The 19,243-nt window shown below is 41.4% G+C and overlaps 1 protein-coding gene and 1 long non-coding RNA gene across 2 annotated transcripts; both read right to left on the reverse strand.

The window, feature by feature from the left end:
- Window positions 1–305: 305 nt before the first annotated feature.
- LOC307264390 (uncharacterized protein) lies at window positions 306–5,351 on the reverse strand. Its single transcript, XM_080045801.1, has 4 exons — window positions 5,346–5,351; window positions 5,131–5,257; window positions 4,841–5,017; window positions 306–1,119 (listed from the first exon to the last, which is right to left on the reverse strand). Exons 2-4 carry the CDS (start codon window positions 5,194–5,196, stop codon window positions 406–408), a joined length of 957 nt encoding a protein of 318 aa, XP_079901927.1. The 5' UTR covers window positions 5,197–5,257; window positions 5,346–5,351; the 3' UTR covers window positions 306–405.
- Window positions 5,352–6,391: 1,040 nt separating this feature from the next.
- LOC307263653 lies at window positions 6,392–18,557 on the reverse strand. Its single transcript, XR_013845284.1, has 3 exons — window positions 18,482–18,557; window positions 17,123–17,185; window positions 6,392–6,501 (listed from the first exon to the last, which is right to left on the reverse strand). It is a non-coding gene; the product is annotated as an uncharacterized lncRNA (long non-coding RNA).
- Between the last annotated feature and the right edge of the window lie 686 nt (window positions 18,558–19,243).

Below are 19,243 nucleotides of genomic sequence, written 5' to 3' on the forward strand. Positions count from 1 at the left end.
TGCATTGAGTAAATTCTGTTTATTGGTTACATTTACTGTCCCATGTTGCAGATATAAGAAATAAAACCAGTCCAGTGCTCCACCCAACCTGTCCTCCTGAGGTTAATTCAAGTAGCAGCAGAAGCAGTATTACAAAGGTCACACAGGGCCGTGGCTAAGTACTTTAGGGGCAGGGCACAAGATTAGATTTAAAATTATTTGCTTTTGTTCAATTTATTGTTTGTCCCAATGCTTTGAGAAGGCTTGTTGACATAGTGGCGGTTTGTTATTACAAGCAAAAATTTGAGAACGCAAGATTCAAGGATTCAAGGATTTTATTGTCATTGTAATACACAACAAAATATAGTTTGGCCCTCTCCAGCAGCAGTGAGTGTTTTAATGTCTAAATGACACAAAACGACAAACTTAGGCAATTGCCAAAGAAGCAAATGACGCTATTAAGTTTGGTTGACGAGCTGTATAAGGGAGGTAGTACTGCCCATCCCATGTTTCAAACCCCTCACATCGTAGAATTGTTTCAAGCTCTTTCTTGACACTCTGTTTAGCCTTTTCCCTGTTCTCTTCTGTGCTCATATCAGATGTTGGCTGTGATTCCCTTTCAACCTTTTTCCCTTTTGTAAACAATTTGCTCAGACTTTCAGCTTCCGCACAATTGCCATAAGGCGGAGCTGTTGTTTCAGCGTTTGTCAAACCAAACAAAGCCATACATGAACTGCAAGGGTTCTTTGGTGATCCATCAATGAGGCCAAATGCCTCACATGTGACCTTCTCTGGAAGTTTGATTCTTCCATCAAAACAATCCTTCTTCATCTGCCTCTTACACTTCTGCTCCGGATCCCGACTCTTCTGTATATTGTAGGTCATCACCGCTCCAGCAACGTTACTTTCCCAGGAGCTAAGACAGGAGGCAGCAGTCATGATTCGCCCGGGATGAACGCCAGAAGTGGACATGGAGACTCCATAGAAGGTGCCTAGACGCTCCACTTTTGAGCGACAGATGGTGGAGGAGATCAGAGTCCATTTACCCTCCTTCTCCAGTGGAAGAATGATGTCTTGCAACTTCTTCATAATTTCTTCATGTTTGTGTTCCCTTGTCTGTGTTCCAATCAGGCGGCAAACCTGTAAGCAATCACAAATATGATCAACACGCTGTTAACCCCACATCTGTGCTGTCATGTATTCGATCTGGCTTTGTGTTTGTGTGTTCATATTCTGTTAAATTTGAGAAGTAGGTGAAGTAAAAATTCTAATCATTTTCACAGCACTATGTAATCTATTTGACCAACTACACTATACACAAAATAACCATCTCTCTCAAATATTGTTCACAAATCTGTCTTACGCCCTCCACACACATCCTGCGTCTACCTCCGGAGCGTGTCGCGTTCCGTTACTGCTGCCTCTCTCGCCCTGCGTTCCAATACTCGTTCACTTTCCCTAGGCACTTCCCTCGGGGGAATCCCCACCGCCATCATAAGTGTTGTTCCAATTGTCTGGAAACTGAAGTGAACTTGGTGATATAGACCCTCGGAGGGCTGAGTGATCGAGTGAACATCCATGGTCACTCCGAGGTGGATATCACCCACAGTGCATTGCAGTTCGTCTTCTTCTTCTTCTCCTTTTATTTTCCGGTAGACTGTATGCTTTTAGGGACATCGCGGCCACCCACAGGACAAATATATATACAGTATATTACAGTTTTTCACAATTGTTTAAACACATTTTTTGGAACATCAGACACAATGTGCACAATCTGAAACTAATTTACCAACTGCTTAACCAATTCTGCTGAACTCCAAACACATTTCCTGCCTTAGACTCATATTTTCATTCCAAAACACACATTTTTCACAACATTACACACAATTCTCTATATCTTGCACACTCTTCCTGAATTCTCTCTCATGGTATTCACACAGAACACACTGCCAATCAAATTTCTATACTCAAAAGGCTTTTGTGCAGTTAGCTATAGAAGGGTCAGAGATGAGCTCCTGTTTGCTGTGATTTACAGTAGACTGCACATTTTAGTACAAATACAGGTGTTGCCGAATACTGTAAACACTAAAAGTGACTGCTATGACCACAGCATCACAACCTCTAACTTTTGTAACTATGCCCTAAACCAAAGCACCAACCCTACAAACACAATTTATGCTTTGCACTGTGTTTGAAATTCTCCAACACACTTCTTGAAAAAAAATTATAATAATTGAATACCAATCAGTCTAAACCTTAGCACTACAAATAGACCTCAGGTGAGCTCAGCTCCTTTCTGAGACGGTAAGAGTCAAGGAAAGAGGAGGAGAGAGAGCGACAGGAGGACGAGGACAAAGAAGGCAACAGACAGAGACACATACAACAGGGACACTATAGTGGACCATGTTATAGATCATGGCCTATAAATGAGGGAGCCTGGACAGAGAGTGCAGCCCAACCTGAGTCGCTCCATAATTAGGAGATTTAGACTGGATATCAGGTGATCATTTCCCTGTTGCTTCTCAAAAGATGAAATTGAGTGTAATGTTGATGAGGCGATGTGGCCAGACGCAAACAGGAGGCGGAATCCATAATAGGATTCATAATCCAACCACCCAATTCCTTACAACGCTGTTTTTTTTACCATTGTTCCCTAATTTTACTGTAATTGTTTTTTACTGTACAGTACAGTAGTTTATACTGACACACTGAAATGCTTGAACTGCAGTCCTACCTATTCATTGTGTTTGTTTGAAATGGCAAAATAAACTATTCTGCAACATGTGTTAGCATTAGGCAAAAACCGTAAAGTATTTGTTGTTACTGTGGGTGAAAGTGTATGAACATGCAAAGGCATAATTCTACTGATAAAGCATTCATATAGTGGTTTGCATTTATACAATAGTGTTTTCCATTCTGCACACCAGTGTTCAATGAGTGCTAGAAATGTCTAGTCATATGATGTATGTGTTTGTCATTTGAAAAGAAAACACCATTTAGTGAAGAGTTAACATTGTTTTGAGGGTAAAGTGTGCTTTTGCAAGAGAAGTGAAGGATTTTGCATTTTGTGTTTGAGTTTTGAAATTTGTGTTTAGGGTTTTGAAAAAGTGAGGTAGTCTATCAGGAAATGTGTTTAAGCAATTGTGAAAAACTGTAATATATTCCAAAACGCCTCAATTAGCCTATCCTATTTCCATATGAACAATCCAGTGAATGCATTGCAGTTTACACATTGCTGCTATAACACCGATGGCTGCCAATTAAAGGACTATTTAAAACAAATGTTTTTGGTTGAAACTAACAGAAATAAGAAAATACGTCGGAGCAAACAATTTACATGTGTAAGTAACAATATCTCGATAATCTGAGTTACCATGTCGAAATTCAATGTTTGTTATGCTATGGTAATGGCTTTCTGCAATATAGGCTACTTTAGCAGAATGTTATAATTCTGTATTATTTGCATTCAGAACTAGGCTACCTATGTAACTGACGGTCCATTGCGAGTACAAGGGCAAGTGGGTTCCATTTAAATCCCCCGCTCCTCCCCCGCCCACTCTCCCTCCGCGCTCCAAGTTCGCTCCGTGCGACGTAAGTCATACCAAGGGCTGAGAGTAAAGGCCAGGACACACCAGCCCGATAATCGCCGTCGTCAAAAAAAAAGACGAATCTGTTTGGTGTGTGCCGTGACGTCGGCCGACGTAGAGGTCGTCGGGCTTGTTTTGAGCCTGTCGGCCGCCGATTGAACATGTTCAATCGGCGGCCGACCGTCTTTCATTTGGAGCAATTTGATTGGTGGAGGGCTAGCGAATCAGTGAAGCCCGGAAGTGAGGCGGGTAGCACAAACAGCTAACAACAGCTAGCCATCGTTTTAATGTGTTTGTTCGTTTCGTTTTGAGAGTACTCACATGCATCAACCCTTGTTGACTGCTCGACACCATGCTCGACACTCTCTGCTAAAAATTGTGCTCTTATGGTCCATAAATATAAATACGTATTTCTATCTATGTTTATGCTCTAGAGAGATGTCCAATCATTTCCGGCTTTCGTATTTTTTCGGGCCACAATACAGATTAGCGCCGCCTGCTGTTGTGGAGACATTACGTCCCGCGAGCGTACGGAAAATAAACAGTCGTCTCGGTGTGTTCTTTGGCCGCGACGGGAAGACTGGACCTTCCTGAAACGGCCGACTCCATTTTTTACCTAGTCGGAACATGTCGGACTGGTGTGTCCTGGCCTTTAATCAACGAGGGGAAGTGCTGTGCAACTACTAATGGAATGCAGCTTTGGTAGAGTATTTCTCTATCAGTTAAAGCAGAGAGACGCGCGGCTCTCAGAAAAAAATAGGCGAGCCTCCTGAGGTAAAGGGGAGCGTCGCTGCAGACGTGCCTCCGACGGGCATCGGCAGTGCGTCTGATGTTGGATGTGTGGCCGCTCTAGGTTGATTACACGGTCGGTGAGAAAAAGTAATTATGAATGTTGCACAAGTGTGCCTTAAAGGCAAAACTGCACTTTTCAGAGTGGCAACAATAAAAGGCCACTCTGAAAAGTGCAGTTTTGCTTTATTTTAAAGGGTCGGGTGGGGGGGGGTTTAACCTTTATTTATACAGATAAATAAATACCATGTAGACCGGATACTTTTTTCAAGGGTTATATATGAAATTAAAAAATAAACTGACTGGTTTTCTGACCTCCTGTGCAATATTCATGCTGTCTAATCAGCATGAATATTGCACAGGTGTGATAGAGATGTTATTTTGTGTGTATAGAATTATTTTTTTAGATTTTTGAGTTAAGCGCATGAAAATTGGGAGCAAAAACAAGTGTTGTGTTTATATTTTTGTTCAGTGTATATTCTTACCATGTCCAGCACACATTTAAATGGACACCGCCTGGGTAGTTGTTTGGAATAGAATTCAAAAGGCCGAGGGTATTTTTCCTTCAACTCATCATGGGACCTTGTGACTTTGCTCATGATCTCCTCTGGAGTACATGGTAGTTTTAGGAACTGTCCTAAAAAGAAGATGCTGTGTAGAATCTGTCAGAAAAATCGGAGAAATTATATTTTCTAGTTTGAGCGTCATTATGTGTATAAAATAAACTATTACAGAACATTTAGAAGTTAATAAGTTAATAACAGATATAGCCTACCTCATCCACCAGCGCTGTAGTTTCTGATGTTGTAAGCCTACTCATTTCATCCATTTGATCAATCATCTTTCCAGCATTGTTGATGAAAGTTTCTTTCTCTTTCTCTGTCTTAGGTTTTTTTTTTCCTCTGAAATAATAAACATCAATTGTTTTTATGGAATTAAAAGCAGAATGCAGCAATAACAACTTGTGGTCCAGTATATCAGTTAACTCACCCACTCGTCTCCTATTCAGCATTTTGAAGGAATCGGAAAAACAAAACACATTACAACAATTAAACATTTCTCTGTTAACAGCAATGAAATGAGCAAATCAGAATTGAATTATAATGAAATAAAGCATTGGTAAAGAAAACCACTTTAAAGCAGCTAGACACCATTGTAGGTGACATGGTAAATTAAAGAGAAAGACAAAAGTGAAGCCTGATTCAAACCAACACTCCTTTGTTTGTTACAGTAAGATATCAATATTAAATGGCATACACACACATTACATCTATAGACTGGGATGTCATAGTACTGCTTTGCTCGCTATTGATTAGATCAAAACGTGTTTTTTTAATGATACGAAATTTCAGGGGATAAAAGCTAAACTATTACAGAACATTTCAAAAGTGAATAAGTTAATAACAGATATAGCCTACCTCATCCACTAGCTCTGTAGTTTCTGGTGTACTCAGAGTCATTTCATCCATTTGATCAATCATCTTTCCAGCATTGATGAAAGTTTCTTTCTCTGTCCTACGTTCTTTTTGTCTGAAATAATAAACATCAATTGTTTTTATGGCATTAAAAGCAGAATGCAGCAATAACAACTTGTGGTTCAGTATATCAGTTAACTCACCCACTCGTCTCCTATTCAGCATTTTGAAGGAATCGGAAAAACAAAACACATTACAACAATTAAACATTTCTCTGATAACAGCAATGAAATGAGCAAGCAGAATTAAATTATAATGAAATAAAGCATTGGTAAAGAAAACCACTTTAAAGCAGCTACACACCATTGTAGGTGACATGGTAAATTAAAGAGAAAGACAAAAGTGAAGCCTGATTCAAACTACCACTCCTTTGTTGGATACAGTAAGAAATCAACATGGCATACACACACATTACATCTATAGACTGGGATGTCATAGTACTGGTTTGCTCGCTATTGATTAGATCAAAACGTGTTTTATTGATACGAGATTTCAGGGGATAAAAGCTAAACTATTACAGAACATTTCAAAAGTGAATAAGTTAATAACAGATATAGCCTACCTCATCCACTAGCTCTGTAGTTTCTGGTGTACTCATTTCATCCATTTGATCAATCATCTTTACAGCATTGTTGATGAAAGTTTATTTCTCTGTCCTGCGTTCTTTTTGTCTGAAATAATAAACATCATTTGTTTTTATGGAATTAAAAGCAGAATGCAGCAATAACAACTTGTGGTCCAGTATATCAGTTAAGATAAGATAAGATAAGGTAAGATAAGAAAAACTTTATTGTCTGTCACAAGTGACAGAAATTCATCTTTGACAGGGCAGGTTCAATGTACACAAAATAAATAAATACATACAAAACAGAGACAGTCCCAAACAATGACAATAAATGAATGCCAACAAATGCAAGCAGTGCAAAGGGGTGACTGAGTGGAGTGAGATATGTTGCCTATTTGTGACTGTTCAGTGTGGTGATGGCAGTGGGGATAAAAGATTTTTTGTAGATGTTTTTCCGTGCCAACGGGACCCTGTAGCGTCGACCTGATGGCAGTAAATCAAAGGATTGGTGGAGGGGGTGGGTGGGGTCCTGTGTGATTGTATTGGCTTTCCTGAGAACTGACCGGGTGTACAGTTGTGGTGGTAGGGGTTTTGGGGAGAGCCAATTATTTTCCCGGCCTGATTTACTATACGTGCAAGTTTTGTTTTGTGCTTGATGGTGAGGGTGTTGTACCGGGCTGAGATATTGAAAGTGAGTATGGATTCAATGAGTGAGCAGTACACCACAGTTAAAATGTCCTTGCTGACATTAAAAGCTCTGAGCTTCCTCAGCAGGTGGAGGCGCTGTTGGGCCTTCTTGTACACAGAGTCAGCATGATGTGAGAAAGACAGTGATGTGTCCAGCTCTGTACCAAGGTATTTAAAAACCTCAACCTGTTCAACTGGCTGACCGTTGATGCTGAGTGGTTGAAACATTTGCTGTGAGCTCAGTGTTCCCCTGCTCCGACAGCAAAGCTCCTTTGTTTTATCAATGTTTAGCTCCAGAGATATTTCCTGGAAAGTTGTGGCCAAGGTTTTCACTGTCTGATGGTAGTCGGACAGTGCTCTTGTGTCCGTCAAATGGGCTACCAAGGCCATGTCGTCTGCATACTTTGAAAGAGTCGCGGGCTGCCTTGATTTCCAACTGACAAAAAAAAATAAAAAAATTTTGTGCTAGCAAGCGCGATATGTGCTTGTGTATGGTCATATCCGCGCGAAAGGCCGCGATTTGCAGTAAATACATGTCCACATGTGTCTCCAAGTGTCTCTTTAGGCTATTTAAAAAGAAATCAAGCAAGTAGACTAATAATAACATTTATTAATTATTGGTTATCGCATCACAGAAGGCCTATTGGCCTAATAATAATAAAACACCACCTTAACTATGTTTACAGTTTAAAAATGTTTTGATTGAAATGCAAACCTCAGTGAATCATTTGCTCTTGTTTCTCTGTCCTGAGATTCACACAGACTGAGCAGTCTTGTTTAAATGTTACAAATTTAGCTAATAAACTGAACTTTGATTTTTTTTGCTGCAGAAGTTATCTCAGCTAATTTCTTTTATCTAATTTGATAATAAGGTGATTGTATGCGGGACTTCCGGTTATGGCAGCCACGTAGGAAGACGTGTTTCACAGTGCTCTGCTTTTGTTACTATAATTTCTACTGAAAACTCTCATTTGCAAAAAAAATTATCGAACGGTGTTGGAGTGGATTCTAAAGCCCAGTTCAGACCAAAGATTCGCCTTGCAACTGCTTGCGACGAGACGGTTTTAGAACGTCGCGGGGGATAAATCGCAGCAGTGTGAACTGCTCGTTGCAGCGCGTTGCAAGCCGTTGCAAGGCGTCGCAGAAGATTCAACATGTCAAATCGCAAGGTCCAGTTTTAGAACGTTTCGGCGGTCTCGTCGCAAGGAGTTGCAGTTGCAAGCAGTTGCAAGGCGAATCTTTGGTCTGAACTGGGCTTAAGATGCCGAGGGGTGGCAAAAACAAGGGCCAAGCGTCTCTTACACAGCCGAAGTTCACGGACTATCGTGTTCGTAACGAAGCAAGGCAAGCTAACAAAGACAACGTGGCGGCGGTGGCAGCGGAGGAGGCCAGCGGAGAAGGTGAACTTGTGGGAGAAAGTGAAGGCGCAGTACTGACTGCTTTAAGCTCTATGAAAAAGGAGTTTTCGTCAAGATTTGATGCAGTTTTGAGGGCGATTGAAAATATGAGGAAGGAGAAGTGACTGCACCGAACGGGTCTCGCAGGCTGAGCTGCGTATATGAAGTGCTGAAGATGACGTCGTTGACTTGCAAGCTAAAGTACACACGCTGGAGTCACAAAATAAAAAGCTGGAGGACAAGCTCTTGGATTTGGAGACCAGGTCTCGACTAAACAACCTGCGACTAGTTAACCTACCGGAGGGGGCTGAAGGACGGGATGCGTGCCCCTTTTTGGAAAAATGGATACCGGAGGTGCTTGGTGATACGGCTCGACAGTCATCAGTGGTCATTGAGAGGGCGCACCGAGTCGGACCGGCGAGGGACGCCAAGATGCCGCCGAGAACACTGATCATGAAGTTTCTCAGCTACAAGGGCAAACAGGCAGTTGTTGCTGCTGCACGGGCTAAAAAAGACATTCGGTACAAGGACCAGCAAATACGGTTCTACCCGGACTTGGCTACGGGAGTACACCAACTGAGGAAAAAATTCGACCCGGTCCGACAGGAGCTGCGTAATCTAGGGATCCGACATGGAGTGATTCATCCTGCGAAGATTCTGGTCACACATAAAGAACGAACCTACACTTTCAACACCCCGGCCGAGGTACAAGAGTTCATAAAGAAGATTCAGATGGACAATGGTGGGGGCTAAATCACACTTGCACGCAAACACACTGTGTAGTGTGGCCGACATGCATACACATGCAAAACATAAGCATTATACACATTGATCTCATATATATATGTTATGCGTAGGCGGTAACTTAGGCCTTAAGGCCTTTGCACACCGGGCGCGTTTTATTCGTGCGATTAATCCGTTAATTAACGAACGTATACAGAGTCAATACAAGCTTCCACACCAGCGCCGTCATTTCGCATCGCGAATTTGCGTTTTTAATTTTTTCGAACTGAGTTCGATTTTTCTGGGACGTCGCTTCTAAAGTGAGACGCGACAAAATTCACATTTCAAAACATTCGCTTTTACTTTGCGTTTATTCGCGTCGCGCCCGGTGTGCAAAGGCCTTTACGCGTGTGGAAAATATAAAGGGCACAGAAAGTATTAAAAAAATAAAAAAATAAGATGTTTCATAAATGTGACTATTTAAAACTGTTAAAATTACTAATTAGAGCAAACCTATTACACACGTTGCAGATGAGTGTTTATTGAGGTCAAATTAAACAGAAGCAGAGATGATTTGGTAAGTGAAAAGTAAACAGTGGTCTGACTGATCCTCACTTGGTGTGGAGTGGTCGTCAGAGATAGCAGAAGTCAGAATGTTTTTGGTGGGGGCTTCCACGAGAGTGGGTAAAGGGGAATTGTTCATGTTCAGTGTATTGGATGTGGGTTCTAACGTCCAGGTTTGTTATGCTTCTCTGTACATTATTTTTATATTGCAAGGTAATCTGTTTTTCTTTTTTTTGTAAATGTCTCAAGGAGTAAAACTTAATTTTGTTTCTTGGAACTGCAGAGGTCTGCAAAAGCTTAAAAAAGTGAAACATGTCATGAATAGATTAAAGGATATAGACTCCAAAGTTGTATTTCTACAAGAAACCCATCTTCTAGAGGAGGACAATAAAAAAATCAGGAGAAGGTGGCAAGGCAGCGTATTCACAGCTTCTTATTCATCCCAGGCCAGAGGAGTTATGATTCTTATTCATAATACTGTACCATTTCAAGTGAAAAATTTAATCAAAGATAGAGGGGGAATATTTGATAGTCCAAGGCTCTTTATTATCAGTTAATCTAAATTTAGTAAATCTGTTTGGTCCTAAAATTGATGATCCTAAATTTTTTGTAGATCTGTTCCTTTCTATCTCATCATTTACACGACATCACATAATAGCAGGAGACTTTAACTGCACATTAAACCCCAGTGTGGATAGATCCACAGGAGTAGATCAATCACATAACAGGTGTAGAACAGTTATAAACCGTTGTATTAAAGAATTGAATCTGCTAGACATATGGAGAGAATTGAAACCACAAGCTAAAGCCTACTCTTGTCACTCTAACACATTTCAGACATACTCTCGAATTGATTATTTTTTAATCTCTTCAGAACTGCGGTCCAAAATGAATAACTGTTCCTATGGAAATATAGTGGTTTCAGATCATGCACCATGTTGTTTAGTGTATGTCGATAAACAAATTGCAAAAGATCCACCTAGATGGCACTTTCAGCACAAATGGTTATAAGATGAAGAATTTGTAAAATATATAGAAAAACAGATAAAAGAATTATTTGAAATTAATACTACACAAACGTCTGCTTGTATAAAATGGGAAGCATTTAAAGCCTTTCTCAGAGGGTATATTATAAGTTATACAGGTTCTAAATCAAAAAAGGTGCGTGAGGAGAGGTTACAATTGGAACATAAAATAAAGATTCTTCAGGAAAAAATCTATGAGAAACGTGACCCACAAATGGAAAAGGATTTGCTTATTCTGAGAGCTGAATATGACAAGGTGTCTGCCTTCAGAGCTGCATCTATAGTCTTCTAAGACTGAAGTAATCTTTTTATGAACAAGACGATAAATCGGGTAAATTATTAGCATGGCAGATTAAACAACTCCAAACTAGAACATCAATCACCACCATTATATTGAATGGGCACACTGTGGTCGATCCTGTTGAAATTAATGATGCCTTTAGAGATTATTACAAAGAACTGTATGACACAATAAATGAAACCAATGTACAACATTTAAATAGGTTTTTAGATGACTTAACTATACCAAGTATCCCAAATGAACAAAAGGTAGATATGGATTTAGAAATTAAAAAAGGAGAAATTGGGCACGCTATTGATAGTATGAAAACCGGAAAAAGTGCAGGACCGGATGGTCTCCCTATTGATCTATATAAAAAATGTAAGAACAAATTACTAACACCACTTCTTGAAATGTTTCTAGAGTCATTTCAGAATGGCAGTCTTCCGCCAGCTATGAATAGTGCTGTAATTACTTTACTGCCAAAACCGGGTAAACCCTCAAACAAATGTGAGAACATGAGACCCATCAGTTTATTAAATTCTGATCTTAAGATAATATGTAAGCTTTTAGCAAAATTATTACAGCCATTATTACCAAATATCATTAATAAATATCAAAACGGTTTTATTACAGGAAGGCAAGGTTTCCACAACGTAAGAAGAGTACTGAATATAATTTATGCTAACAAGGAAATATCAGATACAGCACTTCTAACGTTAGATGCTAAAAAGGCCTTTGATAGGGTCACATGGCCTTATCTTTTCAATATTCTAGAAAGATTTGGGTGTGGAACTGACTTCATAAAATGGGTGCAGATAATATATAAAAATGCTACAGCGGAAATCTTAACAAATAGAAATATTTCAAAATCAATTAAAATCAGTAAAGGTTGCCGACAAGGTTGTCCTCTTTCCCCCCTTCTGTTTACATTAGCAATCGAACCTCTAGCAATAGCAGTACGTTCACACGTTCACACCCTCAATTTTGTGGAATAAGAGTAGGACTGATTGAACACCGAATTTCATTGTATTGTGATGATGTAATTTTATTCATGTCCAAACTAAATCAAACCATTCCGGCCTTGTCACAGCTAATTAAAACATTTGGTGATATTTCGGGATATAAAGTGAATAATACAAAATCTTCTATATTACTACTTAATGAACAGGACAGAAGAAACCCAACTTCTGAGGTAACCCAATTTAATAGTGTAGAACAGTTTAAATATTTAGGAGTACAGATACTGCCTAAACTAGAAAATGTTGTTAATGCAAATTATGAACCGTTAATGATTGAAATTAGTGAGTTGATTGAAAGATGGGCATCGCTACCAGTTTCTATAATTGGGAGAATTAATATCTTAAAAATGACTATATTGCCGAAATTCCTTTATTTATTCCAAAATATTCCTCTGCCACCACCTTCACACTTGTTCTCAAAAATAAAAAAAATATTTGTTGGATTTATATGGAACAATAGAAGGGCGAGACTTCGTTTGTCTTTGTTGTATTTACCATTTGATCGAGGGGGATTAAAATGTCCAAATTTACTATGGTACTACTGGGCTGTGCAGCTGAGGTCTATTATGTTCTATTTCTCAACAAATGATACCCCTCATTGGAGCGAAATGGAATCCGAAGGTCTTAAAGTACCTCTTCCCTTATACATATACTCAGATACAGAAAAAAAACTACGGAAAAAAAAAACTAAAAATCCAATTGTAAAACATATGATAAAGATATGGTATGATGTAAAAAAAATATTTAAAAGAATGTAAGAGTTAATGTTTTCATTGTGTAACCATGATCCAAAGTGAGCTGATACACGACGTTGTACTATGTACTCTGGGACCGCCATGACCAGGAGTGACCTGGTCAAGAACACGCTGCCATGCCCCAGCTGGGATAAACAAACAAGTTCCCAGAGACATTAGTCAATCATTAGTTGAAACATATACACGAATGCATGCTCTGTATCCACCAGTGGAGTGAATAAAAAGGCCAGTAGGAGAATGGAATAAGCAGAGTTGGTTTAAAGATTGACGACGTACTGTTGCCTGAACCACTCTCCTTGGCAAGTAAAATGAGCTCAAGTCTTTGTGCATCTTTGTGTCTGTCTCATTGGTCTGTTTGAACTAACGCCTGGGTCTTTGTCTTACACACAAGGTATAATATCCCCAACATCTTGGTCCTTCGAAGCCAGATTCCAAAATATCGCCGACCGAGGAGAAGAAGAAAAGGACGCACCGCAGTCTGTCGACAGCCAGAGTCCAGGGACTCTGAGGAAAGACTGGGGCTGTGAATTCATCTCCAGCAGGCGGTGTTTTAGTAGTCCTCACCTCCTTCTCTTCGGGCGACGATTGACGGGATCCAGACCGAGCCAGACACACTGATATACGGTGAGACGGGTCTCTCCACCTTTAAGGAGGTTGCGGGCTTCTCCGCCCTAAGGAGGTTGAACAAAGCGCTATATAGATACAGATCTGTGTGGATTTTCCACCCTTAATAGAAATTCTTTTTTTAAATTAAAAAAAAAATAAAAATAAAAAAAGAGGGAAAAGGGACTAGTATACACTAACACGCATATAGGTAGACTGTTGTTTTAGGATTGAAATGAATGAATGCTGAAAGAACGAGTGTTGAGAAATAGCTGTCACCAGTGGAAGCAGCGCACAGAGCCGAAACCAAACAGTGTTAACATAAACTCTGTGGTCAGCTGGAGCACACAAAGTGGTGAATGAGGATTTAGGTTCTGAAAAACACCTAGTTGAGTAAAGAACACATAGAAATAAGTGGTAAAATGGGAAACAGAAAGAGTAAGACTCCTGAGCCAGGGGATGTCATATATATGACGAAGCGACGGCCCGGGAGCACCAAATACTGTAAAAAATGGCAGAAAGAACATGGGTTTGAGAACAAGTTGGTTTTAAAGCAATGTGAGGAACTGAAAGCAAAGTTAGAGAAAAAGGCAGTGGGACTGAAGGGAAAGAAAGCACAGAGGTGTGTGTCAGAAATTGATGCCGCCATGTTATGGATATGTTTAGCCAAAGAGAGACTAGAAAATATGAGGGAGAAGAAAGAAAGGGCAGAATTAATTGCAACAATGGCTAAAATCAGAATGGATGAGGAAACCGCACCGAGTATGAGTGCGGTAGCACAGGAAGAGAGAGACAGGTTAGAACGAGAGGAACAAGAAAGGTTGAAATGGGTAGAAAAAGCAAAGGAAGCTCGAAATAAAGATCTGCAGAAACAAGCTGAGGAAAGACAGAAAAAGATGAAGAGAGAGCAAGCCAAATTGGCAAGCTACAATGCAAGCCCAGATAGGGATAAAGAGACTGCCTCAATGCTCCACACAAATATGCCAAAAAATCAGTTATATCCAGATCTTCACCAAACTAGAGCACCCCCCCCATACCTACCGGAGCTCCAAGATTTCCCCGAAATTATAATCCCAGAATACCATGATAATAGTAATAATGGAACATACTACTCTGGCGGTGCAAGCGCCCTATTCCTGCCCACTTTACCCCCACAGCCCACAGAAATGTACCCCCTAGTCCAAGTAGCGAATCCACATTATGGGATAGAGCACGACAACGAGCGGTTCATTAGAGTATACCGCCCGTGGACTGATGAGGAGTGCAAAAAGGCCTGTGAAGGGTTAACCCCTTTCAAACGAGACATCGCACAGTTCATAACCGACATAGGGATGTTAAGAGAATCATACCAGCTGAATGGGGTGGAAATGCTAAGGGTATGGAAGCTAGTGTTCGGCCACCAATGGATTAGGGTGAAGGGAAATTACACAGGGATGGCTCCAAATGGAACTATATTGCCACCAGGGCAGGATTTAAACATCCAGGTCACTGGGGTGCTGAACGCGGCACGGGATGTGTGGAAACCAGCTATAGACTATACTAAAATACAGACGTGCAAACAGAGCCCCAAGGAATCCGTGCATGACTTTAGAGGTCGCCTGGAGGAGGTCTTTAAGGTCCATAGTGGCCTAGCATTTGACGGGGGCGAACGAACCCCGTATCAACAGCAACTAAAGCAAGCGTTGATGAATGGCTTTACCCAAGGGATTGCCGAGTTCATCTGCAAACACAATGTAAACCACAAAACAGGTTCGGTAACCGAATGCCTTAATTACGCAGAACAAGGCATGGAGAACCTCAAAAGAAAGAAAGAAAAAGGCGCCACTAAAATATTCCTCCAAGAGGACAAAGACGGATCAGCCGTCTTCTACGTAAACGGGGGGCGACCAAAAAATAAAGGAGCAAAAAATTACAATAATGACAAGAAAGGAGGTAATGAAAGGAGAGGGCTAAATGCTGAGGGAAAATTCATCTGTTACAGGTGCAACAAAGAAGGCCACATGGCCAGAGACTGCGAAGCAAAATTGCCTCATAAAGGTCAATACCAGAAGAGGGAGAACCCTCAAAGCAATGCTGATTGGGAGGAGTGAGGCGGGGAGGAACTGGGGGAGGAGATAGACGATCAGATATTGGACCTAGAGGAGGTACTATTCTCTCTCTCCACCCCCACAGTAAAACCCTACCGCACCCTCTCCGTCAATGGAATAATGACCAAATTCCTATGTGACAGTGGAGCTGACCAATCGGTTATAATCACAGAGATCCCAAGAATGTGGCCCCCGACTGAATTAACATTAGTTAAATCAGCCAATGGGCAAATAAATCGAGAAGCAGTTTCCCAGCCAATAAAAATTGTTGACAAAAAGAGCAAAGAACAATGTGAATTACCACTCATGTACATTCCAGGATGCCCGGTAAACTTATTGGGGAGAGACGGTATGGTTAAACTAAAAATTAGTTTAGTGCCGGTTGCCGGGGGAATGCGGGCTGTAGGCCCAGGGGAAGTAATCAAAGACCAGATCTTTGTCCAAAAAGGAGTAGGCGAGCCCCACACGTACTGGACACTAGACATGCCCTACCCAGACCCCACCGAGACAGCAGACCAAATATTATCCTATGTGACCACCCGCCCAAACCAGATTAAAAAGGCATCTGACGCCCTACATATGACAGTAAGGTACAACAAAACGCCAGGACCTGACCCAGACTATCAAAAAATGTTTGACCAATTGGGCCCCCAAAAACTCACCTTATGCTATCTATACGAAGATAGGAAAGGCAACGCTGTGGCAACAGTAATAGTACCCCCTGAGGTCAGATGGGTGCTGGGGGATGGCCAGGTTCCACATATATCAGTGGCTAGACACAAGGACACAGAATGGAAATCTTTGGGAAAACTGGTTACCAGGGCAGGATACTTACCTGAAGAAAGCTGGATAGAGAGTGGTCGGGTGGGGTGGCAAAGAAGTGTGGATGGTCTGTTAGGAAGGCGTTATCTAGGCTACGTTATTAAGACTACGCCACATACGCACCTGGAGGAACGAACACAAGCCTGATGCATGTTGAGTGAGGAGGCCATGGAAGCTCTCAGGGAGGTTCCAAAAGGCTTGTGGTCCACGGGTAAGAGTGACGTAGGCTTAATAAAAAGGGCCAACCCTGTGACAGTCAAGGCTAAGACTACCTATAGACCAAACATTAGACAATATCCGTTAAAACCGGACGCGAAAAAAGGTATCAGACCTTTAATACACGACATGTTAGAGGCCGGCATACTCAGGGAATGCCCAGACGCACAGTGCAACTCACCCATATTCCCAGTAAAAAAGGCTGATGGCACCTCTTGGAGACTTATACAGGACCTAAGAGAGGTCAACAAAGCCATCCAGAGCTCAACACCCGTTGTCCCAGACCCACACTTATTGTTAAATAGCCTGAAACCGGGAAAACAATTCTACAGTGTAATAGATCTAAGCAATGCGTTCTTCTCAATACCTGTGGATGAGGGGTCACAGGATTGGTTTGCATTTACCTACGAGGGCAAAAAATATACATATACACGGCTGCCACAGGGGTTCTCAGAATCTCCAACAATCTTTAACAGAGAAATGGCAAATTGCTTGGCCGATCTGCCTATCCCAGAATCATCACAGGTTCTGGCATACGTGGACGACCTTTTGGTAGCCTCGCCCACGGAAGTAGAATGCAAACAGGTGACCATCCAGTTGCTGAAACACCTGGAAAAAACAGGAAGCAAAGCATCACTAGACAAATTACAATTCTGTCAAAAGTCAGTTGTGTTCCTAGGACACACGCTTAGCAGCGAAGGAAGGAGAATTAATCAGGACCGAAAAACCACCATGCTCAATGCGCCAAAACCCATAAACAAAAAACAAATGATGCAGTTTTTAGGAATGACTAACTACTGCAGAGCGTGGGTACCGGACTATGCAGAAAAAACGCAACCTCTGCTTGACATAATGTACACAGAAACTTTAAAAATGACAGACAAACTAAACTGGACTAAGGAAGCAGAAAGGGCATTCGGCGACATCAAACAATGTCTAGTTAGCACATCGGTCCTAGCACTGCCTGACTATAGCAAAACATTCATACAAACAGTAGATTGCAAGAATGGGTTTATGACATCAGTACTGACACAACAGCACGGAGGCAGAAACCAGCCAATAGGGTACTATTCCAAGCGGTTGGACCCCGTGTCACAGGCTCTCCCAACATGTGTGCAGGCCGTTTGTGCCGCAGCCATGGCAGTACAAGCCACAGCAGAGATTGTCCTGTTTCACGAGATGAAACTACTAGTACCACATGCAGTCTCCATGCTGCTAAATGAAACCAAAATGGCGTTCCTATCCCCAGCAAGGTTTTTATCCTTAATGGCTGTACTCATGTCACAACCCCACATCACGATTGAAAGATGCACCACACTGAACCCAGCCACATTATTGCCCACACCCGAAGATGGCACGCCTCACTCCTGCAAAGAGGAGACTGAGAAAACATGCAAACCCAGACCTGACCTACAAGATACACCCTTAGAAAAAGGAGAAGTTTGGTATGTGGATGGATCTTGCTCCAAATCAATAACAGGACAGAACCAGACAGGGTTCTCTGTAGTATCGGCAACTGAAATAGTGATAGCTGGCAAACTGTCCCACTCATATTCGGCCCAGGCAGCCGAATTAATAGCGCTCACAGAAGCATGTAAAGCCGCAAAAGGCCAAGACATAACTCTCTGGACAGATAGCCAGTACGCATACTCCACCACGCATGTGTTTGCAGCCCAATGGGCACGAAGAGGCATGAAAACTTCGACAGGAAAATCGGTAACCCATGCTAAATTAATAACCGACCTATTACAAGCAGTGTTGTTACCTCGGAGCATAGCAATATGTAAATGTGCAGCACACACCAAACAGACAGATGAAACATCACTAGGAAATGCTTTTGCTGACAAAATAGCTAAAGAGGCAGCCGTAGGAAAACATGGAGAGGTAAAAATAACATTGACACACATCAAACATACGGCCAACGAACAATTGCCTCACAGCATCCCTCTGGATGTCCTTCGGGATATGCAGACAGAAGCACCTGACAAAGAAAAAAGGAAATGGGTAAAAGACCACGCAACACTGGGAGAAGATAAAATCTACAGAATCAATCAAAAAATAGTGCTACCACGCAACCTATACAAAATAGCAGCAAAATTGACCCATGGGCCATGCCATGTATCAACAGCAGGGATGAGTGCTATGGTAACGAAAGAATTCTATACATACAACTTTACACAATTTTCAAAAAACTTTTGTAGAGCATGTATAATATGTTGCAAACATAACTCACAGGGGAATGAGAGGCCTAAAAGGGGGAAGTTCCCAGAAGCAAAATACCCCTTTCAGTTCATGAATATGGATTTTATTGAACTAAATACAGCAGGCAGCGAAAGGTATAGGTACTGCTTGGTAATGATATGCCCATTCTCCAAATGGGTGGAAATTATCCCATCTAAGACCAACGATGCAATGACAGTGGCAAAAGCATTATGCAATAGGATTATCCCTAATCATGGCATACCAGAACGCCTATACAGTGATAATGGAACACACTTCGTAAACCAAGTGATCACACATATTGCCAAGCATTTACAGATTGAGCTGAAAAATCACTGTTCTTATCACCCCCAGAGTGCTGGGTTAGTCGAAAGAACAAATGGCACTGTAAAACTAAGACTCCGAAAGACCATGGAGGGAACAAAGAGAAAATGGACTGAGTGTGTC

Source organism: Ammodytes marinus, assembly GCF_949987685.1.
Source record: "Ammodytes marinus genome assembly, chromosome: 17".
NCBI lineage: Eukaryota > Metazoa > Chordata > Actinopteri > Uranoscopiformes > Ammodytidae > Ammodytes > Ammodytes marinus.